The 17,837-nt window shown below is 45.1% G+C and overlaps 1 protein-coding gene across 2 annotated transcripts in view; it reads left to right on the top strand.

Moving 5' to 3' along the window:
• The first annotated feature begins 3,703 nt into the window (after positions 1 to 3,703).
• IGSF11 (immunoglobulin superfamily member 11) overlaps positions 3,704 to 17,837 on the top strand; it is a 139,466-nt gene continuing 125,332 nt past the window's right edge. The window contains exons 1-2 of one of the 2 annotated variants that reach the window (XM_090056605.1): positions 3,704 to 3,878; positions 15,044 to 15,145. In XM_090056605.1, the coding sequence (XP_089912731.1) occupies positions 3,809 to 3,878; positions 15,044 to 15,145 (172 nt within the window). In that variant the 5' untranslated portion in view covers positions 3,704 to 3,808. The remainder of the gene's footprint in view (positions 3,879 to 15,043; positions 15,146 to 17,837) is intronic. The other variant, XM_090056615.1, reaches the window with a different exon arrangement.

Genomic DNA, 17,837 nt, shown 5'->3' with positions numbered 1-17,837 from the left:
TCATTTGGGCAGGGAGTTGGACTAGACGATGTTTGGGGTCCTTTCCAAGCCTGAGATCCCGAGTCTATGTTTTAAACAAGCTAAATTAAGGCTTGATGAGGAAACAGATGCACAATGATGTGATCTGTAGACAAGAAGGAACACAGAACTAGAAAAATTTCTGGAATATCAAGCCTAGTTCCCTGCTATAGCAGGCACCATGTCATATAATCATTTCCATAAATTTAGTTAGATACACCAAAGTAGTCTAGAGCCTTGATCTCCTGAATATTGGTATTTGAAATGAAGGAAAGCCTGGCCTCACTGAAGTCAACAGGACTTTTACTATTCAGTGGGGCCAGAATTTCATTTACTGCTTGTTGTACACTGAGTAGATTTGCTTTGAAACTGTTGAGGAAGACTAATAATAAGATGTTGTTCTTACACAGCACTTTATAAGGCAGTGAAAGACCAAGACCTTGAAGGAAATTCAGATGCAGAGCCAGAGTTGAACGTGGACCTCTAGAGAGGCATATTCTCTTTGACAGATGTCTTACCATAGAGCCAAATTTCTGGGTATTATCTCTTTTGGTCTGATCCACAAAATAAACCAAGATGTGAACCCTTTTCCTCCTACCTTAATTTGTTGTATTTTGATTTATTTAGTGTATGTTCCCTGATGACAGCACAGATTTCTATTTCTCATGCATCTAACTCTAACTGACACAAATTTTAGGTGCTTCCTATCTTGCATAGTGTGGATGGGCCCTTATATGATTATTGATTACTGCTTTCTGTAATATCCTGTCTGATTTTCAGAGGTCCTGGCCATTTGGCTACCATAATCTGGATTGGACTGGTGGATGCGTGATAAAATGATACTTGTGGTATTTATGGCAGTGACACTTGGCACTAAAGAGATGACTGGTTTAAATAGTGCAACCATAGACTTCCAACAGTTACAAAGAAACCTTTGACCAGTCAACTCTTGTCCTTCTTTAGTAGAGAGAAACAAGCCTTGGAGAGATACTAAATCCCAGCAGGCAAGCATCCTTTCAGAAGTGCGCAGAGGTTGTAAAGAATGAGATACTGCATTGCTAGCTAGGATTATCAACACTGGCTGCAACCTCTGCTTAGGAAACACTGTAAGCTGGGAACTCATATGCCTGTGGGGATGCAAATGGGGCTCTGGAGGCTGGAATATTGGGCTACTTGCTGATGGGCTTCACTTTAGCATGGACCATCACTGTTGGAACTGGCAGTATTTGGGGTGCCTGTGGCTATGTATTTGGCTTTTTTTAAAGTGAGTGTAGGTCTTGCTGCCTGCAATCATAGGGGACTGGACTTAATGAATTGAGTGGTCTCTTCCAGTTCTCCATTTCTTTGTTCTCATGGGCACACCGGCTCCATGGCATGGAGAGGTACCAGGAAGCAGATGTTTCCCACTCACTCCCGCTCGGCGTGTGCTAAATTCTCAAAATAAGGTGATGTGGCTTTCTCACAGCAGCCCTAAGCAGTGCTGCAAGTCAGGCTGTCAGAGATAGAGTGCTTGACTGCAATGCTGTGGGGCATGCCTGGGGCACTCTCAGATGCCCCATTTCTGCAAACAGGTGTATGCAGAGCAGAAGTGAGCATCCCTGGTGGTGCTTGTCAGCATGGCACAAAGATAGTCCAGACTGACCCTATGATGCTGTGTCTCAAGTCTAGTCAGGTGTGGAGACAATGTGGAAACAGGCAAAACAACCCATTGCGGAGGGGAGACCTCTGCCAGGCACTGAGGTCAGGACATGGCATGAATAGCATCATAGAGAAGTAGGGCTAGAAGGGCCCTCCACAGGTCATCTAGTTTAACCCCCTGCCTGAGGCAGGATCATCCCTATCCAAACCATCCTTTACAATAATCTAAACTCTACATCAGACTACTTGAAACACACTGACCTACCTACCACCCTCACCTGCCAGAGGTAAGGCAGGGGAACTACAGCAATCTATGTCCTGCTTCTACAAAATGTTGTCAATGTATACTCAAGAGATCCTGGGAAAGGGCCATGCCCCAGCTACAGAGAAAGGCAAAAACTACCACGGTCCCTACCAATCTGACCCCAGGTAAAATTCCTTCAAATACCTCAGGGCTGGGCAGAGCACAGCTTCCCTACCTGGCAAAATAGTGGACTCATGGCTGAATCCCTGGGGTGCCACGTGTCTGTGGAATACTCCCTCTGCCGCATTCCTTGGCCTCTAGGCCTTTTGGGTTCCTAGCTAGGTTCCACAGCCAGGGTCACAGGCTGGGTACCTGCACTCAGGTTTCTTTTTACTGCTAACCAGGAAGGGAGTTCTTGGCTTTCAGGGTAGGGCATAGGGCTAGGAAGGAGTTGACCAGGGACAATACAGGGTCCTCCACAGGGGAGTATATAGGGTTCAACAAAGGAAGATATATAGTGTCCTACAAATGGGACATACAGGGTCCTACAGAAGGGACCTATAGGGTGCATTTACACATGATGCTACATCTGCATAGTGACATGGTAGGGCAACGTAGCATCCACGGGTGTCTACACGTGACCAGCAGCTACTTCGCCGTAGTGGTGCACTCCCCTGTTATAGCATGCTGCTACAGTGAAGTAACTGCTAAAAATAACCGTGCACCATGCGGACAATGCAGAACAGGCAGTTACTGCGCTGTGCTTTAGTACTTCCAGAAGAAAGTATTAAAGCACAGTGCAGTAACAACGTTGCCATAGGGCAATGTGTAGATGTGCCCATAAGGTCCTACATAGGAGGAAATATAGGGTGCAACACAGGAGAGTATATAGGGTTCTACACAGGGAGATATACAGGGTCCTACAAATGGGATGTATGGGGTGCTATGCAGAGGGGACATACAGGGACCTATACATGGGAATATACAGGGTCCTATAGAAGGAACAAATAGGCTCCTACATGGGAGAAATACAGGGTCCAACACAGGAGGGAATACAGGGTTGCACACAGGAAGATATGCAGGGTCCTACAAATGGGATGAACAGGGTGCTACACAGAGGGGACTTACAGGGTCCTACAGAGGAGAGTATACAGGGTCATATATAGGGTTCTACATACAGGGTCCAACACAGGAGAGTATATAGGGTTCTACACAGGGAGATAGACAGGGTCCTACAAATGGGACATGCAGGGAGGGTCCTATGCAGAGGGGACATACAGGGGCCTACAGAGGGAAATATACAGGGTCCTATAGAGGGGACAAATAGGTCCTACATAGGGGGAAATACAGGGTCCAGCACAGGAGAGAATATAGGAGTGTACGCTACACAGGGTCCTACAAATGGGATGAACAGGATGCTACACAGAGGGGGCATGCAGGGTCCTATAGAGGGGACCGATAGGGTCCTATGTAGGGGTGATACAGGGTCCAACACAGGAGAGAATATAGGGTCCTACACAGGGAGATATTCAGGGTACGACACATGGGATGAACCGGCGTGCTACACAGAGGGGACATACAGGGTCCTCCAGGGGGGACCTTTATGGGGAAATCCTGGCTGCAGCACAGAGGGTGCGCAGGGTCGTGCACGGGTCCCCCGAAGGGGGGACGCGGGCCGCGGGCCGGGCTGCCCGGCGCGGCGCGGCGCGGGGAGGCGGAGCGGGCGGCGGCGCTGCGGCGGCTCGGCTCGGCCGGCAGGCTGCGCTCGGGGGCCGGCCGGCGCGGGGCGCATCCCCGGGCTGCGGGAGCGGCAGAGCCGGGCCGGAGCGGGCGGCGCGAGGCGGGCGGTCCCGGGACAGCGGAGCGCAGCGGAGCCGCGGCGGGGCCCCTGCCCTGCCCGAGCCCGGCATGAGCCCGCGGGGCGCCGGCGGCGGGGGGCTGTGGGCCGCCCCCTTGGCCGCGCTGCTGTCTCTGCCAGGTGAGTGCCCGCCGCGGCGGCGCCCAACTTTGCGCGCGGGGGAGAGGGGGCGCAGCCGCCCCGCAACTCGGGCGGGCCCCGCCGCGAACAGGTGTTGTGCTGCCCCGCCCCGGGGCACGTCTGCTGGGGCCCCCGGGGCACCTGTTTGCGCCCCCACGCCTTTGGCTTCCTCTTCTGCTTGGGCCTGGCGGCTGGGAAAGTTCAGGGGCGCAGAGGCGAGTGGGGCTGGCTCAGCTGAAGCACAGGGCGCGGGGGAAGTTTCTGTCAGGAGGGGACAGCGCCGCGGGGCAGCTTGACTGGGGGTATTGCTTGAAGGGCTGGACAAGCCACTCTGACCCCCCTCCCCTCAGCCTCCTCTGCTAAGGCAAGGCATGGGTCTTGAACTGCTGCCGCTACCTCTGCACAGGCTCCAAACACCCTTTGAAAGGCAAGCCTGTGGCCACCGAGCCCTACTTCTGGGCAGTGTCCACTGGGTCCTGGGAGTCATTCCCGTGGGTGCTCTGCTTGGTATTCCCCTTCAGATCCCTTGTTTTGCACCTCTGGTCTCGCTCCCTTCCCTGCTTTCCTTTTACTTTGTCCTCTGGAATTAGTTGCTACTTTCTCACTAGCCTTCCCTCTTAAGGGAGGTTTACAGTTTTTCTTGGTGGGCATTGGCCTGTGGTACCTTAAAGTTGCAAATTGGGCTTGTCGCCACAGAAGGCTGCGTGGCACATAGGGTGCTCCCTGTGGGGCAAGGACAGGAGGGACAGCATGGCGCCGCTGACAGAGGCAAAATGCACTGCTGGAAAGCGCTCGGGGCCGAGGCCGAGGAGGGCCACAGGAGAAGCCATGCAGCGCAGCCTCTTCAAACACATCTGTTGATGGGCTAGTTCTGCCCTTCTGTCAGCTGCAGCTGTGCTTTGGGGCCTGGCTTCCCCGAGGTGGCCAGTGTTAAGAGTTAAGGCTCATAAAAACGCAGCTCTTTTAAAGCATTGGGTTCGTATTCAGCAGTACCTAAATGGCTTGGGCTCCCAAGGTCCATTTTTAAAGCCCAGGCCACTGGGTTCTCTTGAGGAAGTAAGCTCTCAATTTCAACACAGTGGATGGTTCAAATATATTTCCCCACCTATTTTCACTCATTCATCACTGTCATGTCTGGATTTCCTCTCTCTTGTCCATTCACATTTTCAGGCAGTGTCCACTGGCTTCTTGGACTCAATCAAGGGCCAGTGGGTGCTGTCCAGTGTACTCTGTTTGGTGTCCCACCTTGGTGCACTCTTTTTGGACCTGTGGCCCTTTCTCCTATCCCTGTTTTCTCATTTAGTTGTCCCTGGTAATCACTTGATGTGCACTTAGTGGCCCCTCAGTTTAAGGGGGACTTTTAGCTTTACTTGGTGGGCAAAGGTCCACACTCCCCATGCACATCAAATAGGCCTGTCATGTTTGGGTTGCTAACCATTCAAAAGCAGGCTTGTTTCAAAAATAACATTTTCTATCACAATTACTAGTGGGTGGAAATGATGAAAACATTTCAGAGGATGTGAGATTTTTCTAAAGGCTTATTACCAAACCCCAATTTTAGAACAGATTGGAGATGATGTTTTACTGTCCCAAGGCATGGTTAATGGTCTAACCAATTTTTCTTTTGAGGTTTGGGTTTTCATTTATTTATTATTTTTTTGTATAATGTTGGCAGATGCTATTTGGCACATAACAAATTTACCTCTAAATAAAATATGTCAATTTACACTACAGTAATTGTTTCCCTGCATCTTCTTCCTTAATATTTAAAGATACACAAGACTGAACTGCTCCACAATTTTGTTTCTTTTTTTTTTTATGCCTTTGGAAAATGCTTAGAAGCTGGTGGAAGGTGAAGTAACAGTGGTGCAGGTATCTGTGTTATAATATGTAGCAGAGTTATAATTTTTTGTTACTTTGTAGCTAAACAATCTGGTGATGGTATGAGTGTTGGATGCTTCACTTGACTTCTGATGCACTAAAATATATTTAGGTGGTTTAGTATCCATATAACATTTGGAGGAGACCCACAGGTGTTTTCCATTTGGAGTTCAGCGTCTGGGTAGGGGCTGTGGGCTGTTTGTTTTGCTACTGATGGCAAAGTATTTAAAGATGGCATTACATGCAAGATGATATTTAAAGAAAGGGTGGAACATTTTGAAAAAATGCTGCAGACTCTTTGGAAGCCAAGGAACATGTATTCAATTTAAGTGCTTAAAACCAAGCAGAAAAAAAATATAACCAGGTACGGTCAGACTGTATTGAATTGTCTAAGAGGAACTAGGTATAGTGTTGTGGTATTTTTTTGGTTGTGAAATGCTAGTGATTCTTTCACACAAGAGCTAATTTGCTGATTTGGTTAAGTTTTTAATGCCCATAGTGTATACTCTTCAGCTCAAGGGTAATGTCTTTATTTCTTTTGCAAAGCATTATGGACAGTTTATGCAAATATTGAAGAATAGCTATCCCCTGCCCTCCTGACAAGTACATGAAAAGTGGGGAAGGAATTATACTTAAAGCTTTGAAGCCTAACCTATCATTGCAAATCAATCCTGCAGTGTTGCCAGCAATAACATATTGCAAATGTTCAAATGTGTTAGAAATCGCACATTGGGAACAGCTAAACCAAAGAGTTTTTAATAAACTGCTGCTTGGACCCTGTGAGGTAGTGTCACCACAGGTGATGTGTTGGTGCATAACCACCCACATGCAGTTTGGGGCATGGGAGACAGAAGTGCTCACAGCCCTGCATTGATCTAGCCTGAGTCCCAGCAGCTGCTTTGCAACTTCTCAGGAAGCACTTGAGTCCTGATCTGAAGCACCCCCAGCTGTTTCATTCCAGGCCAAGGCTCCTTTTACACAGTATGCCTCAGTCCTGCCATGCAACACCTCCATCTGTTCCAGATCTGTCCCCTCTTCCTCCCAACTCTGCTGTAGCTCCTCAGCCATAGCAAGAGGCCTGTAGCACCACTGGCTTGGCTGTGCTGAGGCATCTTCCAAACAGATTGCCATTTGTGTCAAGCTGTGTGGTTTCATGACATGTAGATCAATCATTTCACTTGTGACCTTACTTTAGTCTCCAGTGGTAAAGCACGCATGCCTCTTGGATTTCTATTGCGGGCTTCCTTCTTTTAGAAAATAGGCATATATGATTCTCTATTTCTTTTGCCCTCAGTACTCCTCAAGTGTTTTTTTTTTTTCCCCTCTCTAAGATTCCTGCCATGGTGGGATTTCAGAAAGACTTCTGGGCACAGTAAAAAATTAGCTTCTTTGAAACAGTGGAATAGGTAGTCACAGTGCTGCCTAAACAGCACATTAAGAACCTTACAATTTCTTGTTGTTTTCTGAAAAGGTGAGCCACTATTATTCTACCAGTATTACAAGGGTAGAAACTGAGGCCTCGAGTGTTTTACTCAAGGTCAGTGGTGGAGCCATGATGAGAGTCCAGTAGTTCTAGCTCCACTACTCCAAGTTCCAACTGCTGGAGAACATATAAATTCATGTGGCAGGATAAGCAATATTCCTAATGGTAGTCTTCAGGGATATTCACTACTAAATTGTGGTGAGTCATCTATATTTAGCAGGATGCTACTATCATCATGCTTTTTAGAGTAAAGTGCTTTTAACACAATTTATTTCAAGGAGAAATGCACATGGTGAGAATCTATTCTTTGGCATTTTCTCCTTGTTGAGCATTAATGCTGCTTTCTTTTTATAAAAGTTTAGAGTGAAATTTAGCTTCTGAACATAAGCAAGGACAGGTATAAGGAGGTTACTTACCTCATAATTTAATACCACAATGGTTTTACATTAAGTAAAGAACACTCCTGAAATGTTTGTTTGATAGGACAGAAAACATTGCCCTCCACCTCCAACTTCCTTATGGGGTGGGAATTTGAAGTGTAGAGTGGGGCTTTGGCTTGGTCAGTGCTGTATAGAGCATTCTCTCAGCTCTGCATCCAAACTCAGAATTGCTTTGCTTACAGTCATGTTCTTAGACTATTTTCTTTTTCTGGAAGGTAGAAAGGGTTTACCATTATTAGTTATTTACAGTGGACTGATTTTTTCCACGTAAATTATTATCTGCTTAGTTCTAGTGGTCCATCACATTCATTCTGGGTTCAGACTTATGTCATTTGCAGAGCTGTGCTGAGGACAAAATTCTGTTGCACAAAGGATTTCAAAATTAGATTTCATTCTGAATTGAAATGAAAACTAAAATTTTGAATTCTCCAAGGGAACACTGTGAAAGAAATTTCATTTCTGGCCAATCAAAATACTTTATTTCCACCTTAACTTTTTGTAATATTTAATGAAAAATAAAGCATCCTAAATAAGACATCATTTCAAATGGAAAAATGTAAATGGTTCATTCCAGAAACATGAAAATATGTTTCAACTAATATTGAACCTTCTTTCCTGGTTTTTTCTCCTCTGAAACAAAATTCTGGTGAAGCTGTATCCAATTTTGTCAGAATACAATCTGTTTTTTGCTAAAGTTTCTCTAGGCAACACTAGTTATTTTTTTTTTTTTGTTTCTGAAGGAGGTGATAGGATTAAAAATGATTAAAACTCCAACTCCTCATGACCAGTAATATTTGGAAACATTGTTTTGCTCTAATAAATATTGATCTTCCCTTCCTTCCTCCTCATCTTCTGTTCTGACTGCTGCATGTAAACACCTCATGTACAGATGCCATGCTGCTTGTGTCCTTCCTTATTCATGTCTAGGGAGAGTTCAGTTTGCACCAAAATGAGCTGATGGTGTAACATGAAATAAGATGATTTTCAATCAGCAAAATACAATTTTAAAAAGCTACTAATCTGTGTTTCACCTTCTGCAGCAGTTGTTGGAAGAGAATAAAAACAGAGCTGATAGATTTGACACAGCCATTTTATTACTTGTGCACATGCAACATCACGCCTTCTGTCTGGATATGCACACTCATTTGCCTTTATTCATGCAGTTCTATCCAAGTGCAATTCCTGTAGTAGAGAAGCCAGAGTGTTTATTTAGAAATTAAAAGCAATATATAATTATTTCTGCCTCTGGTCTTCCTGAGTTAACACAGCTCTAAGAGTGTGAGCTGCAGGCTATGTTCTCTTGTATGTTGGCAGCAGAAAGTTGGTGTCTAGGTCCTAGGCTGTGACATTTGTACACTGGTTGTCTTCAAAACACAAAGGCTAAAGAAATAAATTTTAAGGGAGACAAGGGTTAAAGAGAGGAAAGTTTATTTTCCATGGTACAGTTCTACAACATTGAACACGAGTTGCCAAACCAGTGGTTTTGTGGAGTCCAGAACCCAGTGCCAGATGCTTCAAAGGAAGGTACAAGAAAATCCATGGAGACGAATTAATTAATTAAATGTATTTAGCTAATAGGCTGTGCTGGAATGAAAGTGTAGTAAGGTCTAGTAGTTACTTTGCCATAGATACAAAAAAAAATCAGAACAGCAGCAAATTAAAATTATCAGTGCCCCACTCCCTTCTCCCCCAGTTATCAACTCCTGATAATTAGTTACTGCTGGATAAATTGATAATTCAGTCATTGATTATGTGCTTTCTCTTGGGAGTGGTGAATTAACCAAAGTTTACCAGAGCAATTCAGCCTAAAGCTCTTCTGCATTCCCACACCCACATTGTCTTCCTGCAACTGCCTGTTACCTTGAGAGAGATTTTTAAGCCGAACAGACCAGCTGTATTCTTCTGCCTCAGAATGAAGCTAAACAGTGAACTCCAAAGTCCTTAACGTACCAAATCAAAAATCAGTTGCAGGAATAGAAAATAAATGGGCAACCTCTTCTATTAACCTAACCACTGTTTTCCTTCCTACTCTTCCTGTAGAAGTGAGCGGCAGGTGAGCTGTCCAGCTTCAGCTGTTCTTCTGCCTGCTTTATTAATATTTGCCGTTTCACAGAATCCTTCCATCAGGACTCAGTGGATAAGGGTGTTCTTTCATTAGGCTTTGCTATCTGTGGATGTTCTCATTATTATTATAAATGTGCAAGCTTTTGTGAATCCTGCTAAGCTCTTGGTTTTAATGAGAACCTGTGGTAATCAATTCCTCAGGTAAATTATGCTCTGTGTTTAAAAAAACAAAAAAGAATGAAGTATTTCTTTGCATTCATTTTCATTTCTTCTTTTCAGTTATATTGAACATCCCCTTCTCCTGTTTAATCAAAGCACCTGAAATGAAAGCACCTGATTTGTTTTAACCATTCAGTACTTTCCAAATCTTTCCTGGAAATCTCCGTATTAATTGGGAAATTACTCCTGGCCTATAAGCATTTCTTTGGTTGTCTGCTTTTGAAACTGTTCTGGTTTACTATGTTTTGAAAGAAGGTGTCCAGAAGCAACCACAGTAACTGTTTTCAGATTTATTTTTATCTCATTTTTAGACATCTTGTTTGCATGTTTGGTGACCACTATTGTGCACTGAACAGATGTTTTCATAGAACTGCCCATGGCAATACTGGAATATTTACCCTGAGCAATTACATTAAAGTTGCAGTTTCATAATGTAAACATATATTTACAATTATTCCCTCAAGTATGCTTTACTTTCCTTTTCCTAATACCAGATTTCATCTTCCATTGTACTGCCTATTTTCCAGCTTGATTAGATCCCACAGAAGTTTCTCACAATCGTTTTTTTGTCTTGGCTAACCTACATCATTTTATTAGATGCACATTTTCCACCTCACCATTTTTTGAATTCTTTCCAGTTCACTAAGAAATATGTTCAACAATACTGATACCATATAGATCATTGGCCACCCATTACAGATGCTTTCCTGGTTTGTCCCCTATCATGTTCATTTAGGTATTTTGTAACTTGAGCTTTAGTTATTGTTTCAACCTATTTACCTGGTGTCGCTGTATGTTCTTAAAAGTTAGGTACGGTACAATATTTGCTGTCTTCCAATTGCAGCTAACTACAGCTATAGGTTGTATATATTTTGCTAGCAGCATAGCTACTTTATGCTCAGATTTTTTCAGATCTTTTAGCTACATGCCATTCTAGTGACAAAAAACGTATCAGTTTATTCCATTGTTGTCTTTTCTGATGCCCTGAAAAGAGTAGTCATGCAGTGGGATTCTCCTTTGAATCTTCTGCAGTGATAACCAATGCTTGAGAAATCATTTAGTTTCTCTGCAATGTCTTTCTCCTTTTGTCTCCTTTCTCACTATGAGGGTAATTAAGCATTGGAACAGAATACTTAGAGCAGTTGTAGAATCCCCATCCTTGGAGTTCTAGCCTTGGTTAGATACACAGTTGACTGGGATGGTTTAGTTGGCCAAATCAGCTGCCTTGAGCAGGGTGTTGGGCTACATGACCTCATGAGGTCCCTTCCAACGCTACTGTTCTATAATTCTAGGATTCAAGGATTTTATTTCACTGCTTCTTACACCCTCCATTTGTCTATCAGACCCTGCTCCTAATATGTGTAAAGACATATTTGATATTAACTTTTGCAGTTTACTGTTCAGATTCCTCCTCAGTCATCCTCCTTGCCATCTTTTGAAGCTTTGTTTTTATTGAGTAATTTCTTGTCCCTTGTCATTTAGTGATAGTGTATGTGTTTACCCTCCCCCATCCTTTTTGCTTAGAAGCAGTGCATACCTCTTGTGACTCTGCTGCATTTGCTTAAAGTATTCTCCAGCTTGAGTGTAAAAGATTTTAATTTTCTTGTTTTTTGAAGATGGGATCCTTTCTGACCACTTTCCTCATTATTATTATTATTGTTAGTAGTAGTAGTAGTAGTATAATCTTCCTTTTTAAGTGCAAAAGGCACACTGCCAGCTGATGGTGTATGATCTCTCACAAGGATGTTGATCTTAATTGTACAGCCACTACTATTACTTTATGCCTTAGACTTTGTTACTTCTTGAATTGAATTCTCAGTGTTAGTAGAACTCAAGAGTAGACGAACAAACCACAGAACCTGCTGTGCCATAGAGTACTGTTAAAGATGCTGAGAAACGGTTTTTTATAAGTCTTGTTAGGTTGTGACATAGGAACCCAGGACTGGCAGGGGTCTCTTGGGCCACTGAGTCCAGTACCCTGCATCTGCCAGCAGTTGTTCACCCAAGAATTCCCCAAAACCATGACTTCAAACCCTCACACACCACAGCTACAAGGAACAACGTTAGAAACACTAAGATTGCTCTACAATTTCCACTAGGTGAAGGCAGAGGAGGTGATGGAATTGTCTATGTCCTGCCACTGTAAAGGGAAAGAAGTAGTTGGTTAATAAATACATGCTTAGAGGATCCTGGGAAGAGGATCAAGCTGCTTACTACACAGGGTATTTAATCAGTTCAGATGCAGGTAGCTGTAGTTGCTTGTTATTATTGTTTTATCAGTTATGTCACTTGTATATTTAATATTCCTATCCAGAAGCCACTAATAGAGCCCAGGGAAAATATACTTAAGTTTTTATAGCTTGGAATTGTATCCATACAGGATCTGTTCTGTGCTACTGTACACCTACAAATTTGATCTCATTACATTCTAGGGATTCTCTCAGCTATCAAGCTGTTATTCCCAATCTGTTCTTCCTGTATTGTTTCCTTATAGTAGTCAAGTGTGTATGTGGTGCCATTCCAGCTTGTATTAGCAAGGCTGGCTTAGTCAAGGTCCTCTTCCATCACAAGGTGTTCCTGTTCTTCCCACATAAGTTGGGAGTTTCTCATGTTGGTAGTGAATATAGACTTGTATTACAATTATTTTAATAAGCAATGTACCTTTTTACTCAATTTAATCCTGTCCTAATACACTGTCACTGCTTTGGTGCCACCTTGACTAGATACAGATACCTGTGTGTTACTGACATGGCAGGTGGATGTCTTTGTCTGGCTGGAGTGTTCCCCTATACTTTCCAGATGGTACTGTACCCTGGCAAATACTGTAGTCCCAGAACCACGGAATATGCTCTGTACTGGTCATGCACATCTGGGATAAATTCATTTGTCTAACTAAACCATACTAAACACTGCATAAATCAGTAGTGGTATCATCCTGGAGTGAGTGGTTCAGAGCAGGTCTAAGTATCAAATGTTGGAGTCATGGGAATCACTGATTTTGACACCTGGATGGTGTATATGGATTTTCACCCTTTGTGAAGTAGATGGATGGAGTTCCATGTGTATTGGCCTTTGGGCTGAGATCTTGAAAGCTAAGGCAAGCCCCATTTGCATGCTTGTTTGCTCAAGGTACCAGGACGCTATAAAACTGCAGAAGTTTACTGGGTGCTCTTGTTCTGCTCCTGTCTGCAGGCATCATGGTCTCTGTCCAGGAGTGACTTCCTCTGTGTCCTGCTATGTGTGAATGCTATCTGAAATACTCTGGGATCCTTCAAGAAAAGAGAGAGATTTTTTTATCCTGTTAAAGCCTGCAGTAATTTGTTTTATAGAAGCCCCTTCTGAGAGGCTGTGCCAAGGGCTTTTGATATGGGCTGTGGGACTCCTGCAACTCAGTCTGCTCAATTGCTCTAATGCTGAGGTGTAACTTGAAACATTGGTGCTCTGGGCAGCACAGAGGGTGGGGTAAACGAACTGAAGCAAGCTCTTACCTTCTGGCACATGGGCTGTGGCAGCACAGGCTGCTGCTGCCTCATTATAAGTTTTGCTGCAGCAGCAGGGGGGTAATATGAACTCCCTGGAGCTGCCACTCTGATACCCTGTTTGCCCCCCACAACTTATGCTACTGGACTTAATGCACATCTGTTGCCTCAGAAGCCAAAGGGGTAGCCATATTCCCCTATCTTTTAAGTCATGGAGCATGAAGAAACAGTTTTTGGGGTGCTGCAGTGGAAGCCAGTAGCCAGGACTGAGCATGGAAAGCTTGGCTAGTTGTCAGAGGGACAGAATGGCATTGAGTCCCTGTGCTGCAAAAGCACCCCTGGCTCCCTTTGCCCCTGGAACAGCTGGTGTGCTTGGAGCCCTCCTCGGCCATCAGGCCATTCAGTGCCCATGCTGCTTATGGCACCGGTACAAATCATTGGCCTGTCTGCCTCAGCTGTGCAGCACTGAGGCAATGCTGTACTTAACAGGGCTTTTGCTTTTACCCCTGGGGCACATGCTGGTTCTGGGTTTTTGTTTTTTCTTGTGGGTCCTTTCTCTCTTGTCTGCCTCTCCCCATCTTGTTCTGGCTTCTTGTTTCTGTTCCCAGTCACAGACGAAGTGTCTGCTGTGCACAACAGACAGTGATTCTTTATCCATGGAGCAAGAGCAGCATGGGCAGCAGCTGTGGGAGGAGGGAGAAGGCTGCTCAGCCGGCCCCTCAGTTTTGCCCTGCCTGCATTCTGCACCCCTGCGCTGGAGGGGTGACCTCTATGGGTGATGGGAGGGGAGTTCAGTCTCCATGCCTTCCCGCTCCATCCTTGTTGGAACAGCCTTCCCTTCTGGAGTCAGCAGTTTCTTGAAGTAATTGACAAGAGGTGCCGTGGAGTTGCTGAGTCAGGGAGAGCTCTGCTTGCCAAGTGACTGCAGCAGAAGGAGGCTGTTGCTAGTCTCCAGTGGAGGGAAGCCAGCCTATGGTGGGCTCTCCGGCTGCTTTTGGGCCCCCTTTCCTTTGCTTGTGCAGTCAGAGGTGCACTAGCAGCAGCAGCGATGCTGTGTGTGAGGGGACTGCATCGGGGGTGGGGGGGATGAGGGGAGGGCTAGGGTTGGCTGTTCTTTTGGCACAGGACCAGGAGCTGGGAGGCCTGGGCTCTGTTCCCTGACTGCTACCACTGAGGCAATTTGCATTGCTTCAGTTCTGTGATGGCAGCAATGGGGGGCTGCAGACTATACATTCTGGGGAAAGGGCAAAAAGACATAATCTTGCAGCTGTGGGAGCCAATGGGGGCATAAGGAGTGAATGCAATCCCCATCTATGGGGAAGAAGCCTAAAGATGAAAGGATGCTTTGCATTCTGGAGTCTTGCTTTTGTAGTGAAGTTCTACCATTTATGTACTTACTTTTTAACATGGTACCCAAAATGGATGGGAGGCAAATTCCAGATCCAAAAAGATAGATCCCTTTCCATCTGCATCAGTGATAGCTGCTGCCCCATTTAAAGTGTCTCTGAAATTCAGGGCCGAGGTGGGGGTTGCTATTTACTTCACTGGGCATGGGACTGACTTTCTCATGCATGACTAACACAAGTGTTTACCTCACAGCTGGATTTGCCCCAGAGATTTCCGGGAGGAGCTGCAGCTGCTCCTACCAGTTTTGCTCCCAGTTGAATTCGTCTTGGTTTGTCTCTGCATCTGTAATACGAGGTAACACCTTCCTATCATGCCCTGCACTATATCATTGTTATACAGCATTCAGAGTACTATAAAATATAATTTGCCTTTAGAATGGGGCTTTCTCCCCCAAGAGATTTGTGTGAGGACTTGTGAACTGGTGCTTTGGTAAGAGGCGTAGGGAATATTTTGTTGTCTACAACAGCCTTGGGGTAAGAGGAAGAATGTTAGAGACAAAAGGTCCCAAATGTTCTTGAAAAATTTCCTCACATCTTTATGGTAAACCCCATTGTGCTTTAAAACCATGGAGAAAACAGGATGCTTCCTTACCTCTGAGGTACCATTTTACAGATTGGTACATGAAGGGCATGAGCACTGTGTTTTTGGCCATCTCAGTGAACCAGATGCCTAGCAGAGACACTTTTACACATCTTGTGGATGAAGGCAGGAGCCAATCCAAAGAAGTATGGGGATGCAGCCATACCCCACTTCAGCTGTGTTGTGCATGTGCAGTTAGCTCACCAGCTCATTAACATGGCTGTTGCCAGACCCTGTGTTGCTGCAGCTCTGAAACCCAGGGGGTAAACCCTGCTGCCATTTGCCCCTGTCTTTTTCCCCTGCTACTGAATTTGGCAGTTGGTAAAGGGGCAGCAGGGGGCAAGCAGAAGTGACATTCAGCTCCTGGGTCCCAGAAGCATGCCAGTGCCAGCTCTGATAGAAGCTGTGCTGACAAGCCAGTGAGGTCAGAAAGCTCACTGCATGTGTGGCACATAGGGCTGTGCAAAGCTTTGGATCATGATTTGGATTCAGACATGATTCAGATGATTTGGAGGCCAAATCTATGAATCCAAATTGAATCACTGGAAGCTTTAGGCTTTCCAAATTAATTTGGAGCTTCTGAATCACTTCAGAAAAGCTTCGAAGCTGATTTGGCCACAGTGTCTAATGGGGAATCAATGAAATATCTTTAACTTTATTGTTTTTTGTCTTATTTGGAGGACACTTGCAGGAGTGGTAGCCTCTGCTGAGAGCATGAAGCCTACCAAGAATCAAGAAGATCGGTGCAGGGGTTTGGGAGGAATTGCACCTCAAATTCTTGAAAGCAAAACTCATGTCACGTGTACGTTGCACCCGGGGGGAGGGAGTGAAAACTGCAGGGGTGGTTCCCCCTGGTGAGGCCACAAAGCCTGCCAAGTTTCAAGAAGATCAGTGCAGGTGTTTGGGGGGAACTGCACCTTAAACTGTGGACAAGGAAAACTCATGACATGGGTGGCACTGTGTGTGTTAAGGTGATGCAGGGTGAAAGCTGCAGGCCACGAAGCCTGCCAGCTGTCGAGGAGATCGGTGCAGGGAGGTTCTGCGGCCCTGCACCCCTGGCTGCTGACAGACAAAACTCATGACATTGGTGCTTGTGCAACTGACTGCATCTCTCTTGGGGCAGTTGATTGTCTGTATTATTTTCTTTCCTTAGTCTGTGTTTTTGTAGGTGTTAATTGTTGCTAATTAACTGGCTACATTAGCTAGCTACTGTGTATTGAGCTGGTCCCTGAGTGAATCATGATTGATTGGTCACTGGTAACACAGTAGCTTAGCAGCCAGGCCTGCAGTAGTGTCTCCCATGTCCCACCCCACCTCCCAAGACCAACATCTACTACACACCATAGCTTGGTGTCATCTGCAAACTTGCTGAGTGTGCATTCCAACCCATCTTCCAGGTTGTTGATGAAGATATTGAACAAAACCCACTACTAACACCTGGGGCACTCCACTTAAGAACAGCTACCAACTAGACATCATGCAGTTGATTACTGCCTTCTGTGCCTGACAATCCAGCCAGTTTTCTATTCACCTTGCAGTTCATGTATCCAACCCAGACTTCCTTAGTTTCCTTGCAAGAATGTTCCTTCCTTAGTTTTCTTGCAAGACCGTATTAAAAGCCTTGCTAAAGTCAAGGTCCATATGTCTTCCCACATCCACAGAGCCAGTCATCTCATCATAGAAGGCAATCCAGTTGATCAGGCATGACTTGCCCTTGGTGAATCCATGCTGACTGTTCCTAATAGCCTTCTTCAAGTGCCTAGAAACAGATTACTTGAGGACCTGCTCTATGATTTTTCCAGGGACTGAGGTGAGGCTGACCCGTCTGTAGTTCCCTGCATCTTTCTTCTACCTTTTTGTAAAGATGGGCACTATATTTACCTTTTTCCAATCATCCAGTACCTCTCCCAGTTGCTGAGTTTGCAGAGCCACTGGCCATTATCTCTGAAATCTCATCGGCCAGCACCCTCAGGTGCATTGCATCAGGCCCCATGAACTTGTACACATCCAGCTCTTCTAAATAATCCCTAACCTGTTCCTTTGCCAATGTTGGGTGGTCACCTCCTCCCCAAACTGTGCTGTCAGGTGTACTCTGGGCGCTCACCTTGCCTCTGAAGACTGAAGTGAAAAAGGCATTGAGTAGTTCAGCCTTTTCTGCATCATCTGTCACTACATTGCTTCTCCTGTTAGTAAGGGACTCACACTTTCCTGATCTTCCTCTTTTTGGTGACATGTAGAAACCCTTCTTGTTACCCTTCATGTCCCTTGCTACCTCCAACTCCAATTGTGGTTTGGATTTTCTGATTTCATCCCTGCATGCCAGAGCAATACTCTTATACTCCTCCATAATTGTTTGTCCAAGTTTCCACTTTTCATAAGCTTCCTTTTCATGTTTTTGATCACTGAA

This window comes from Crocodylus siamensis, chromosome 1 (assembly GCF_052110815.1).
Source record: "Crocodylus siamensis isolate JL-2025a chromosome 1, ASM5211081v1, whole genome shotgun sequence".
Classification (NCBI taxonomy): Eukaryota; Metazoa; Chordata; order Crocodylia; family Crocodylidae; genus Crocodylus; species Crocodylus siamensis.
Note: the sequence above shows the minus strand (reverse complement) of the source record. Positions and strands in the feature narration are given on the sequence as shown.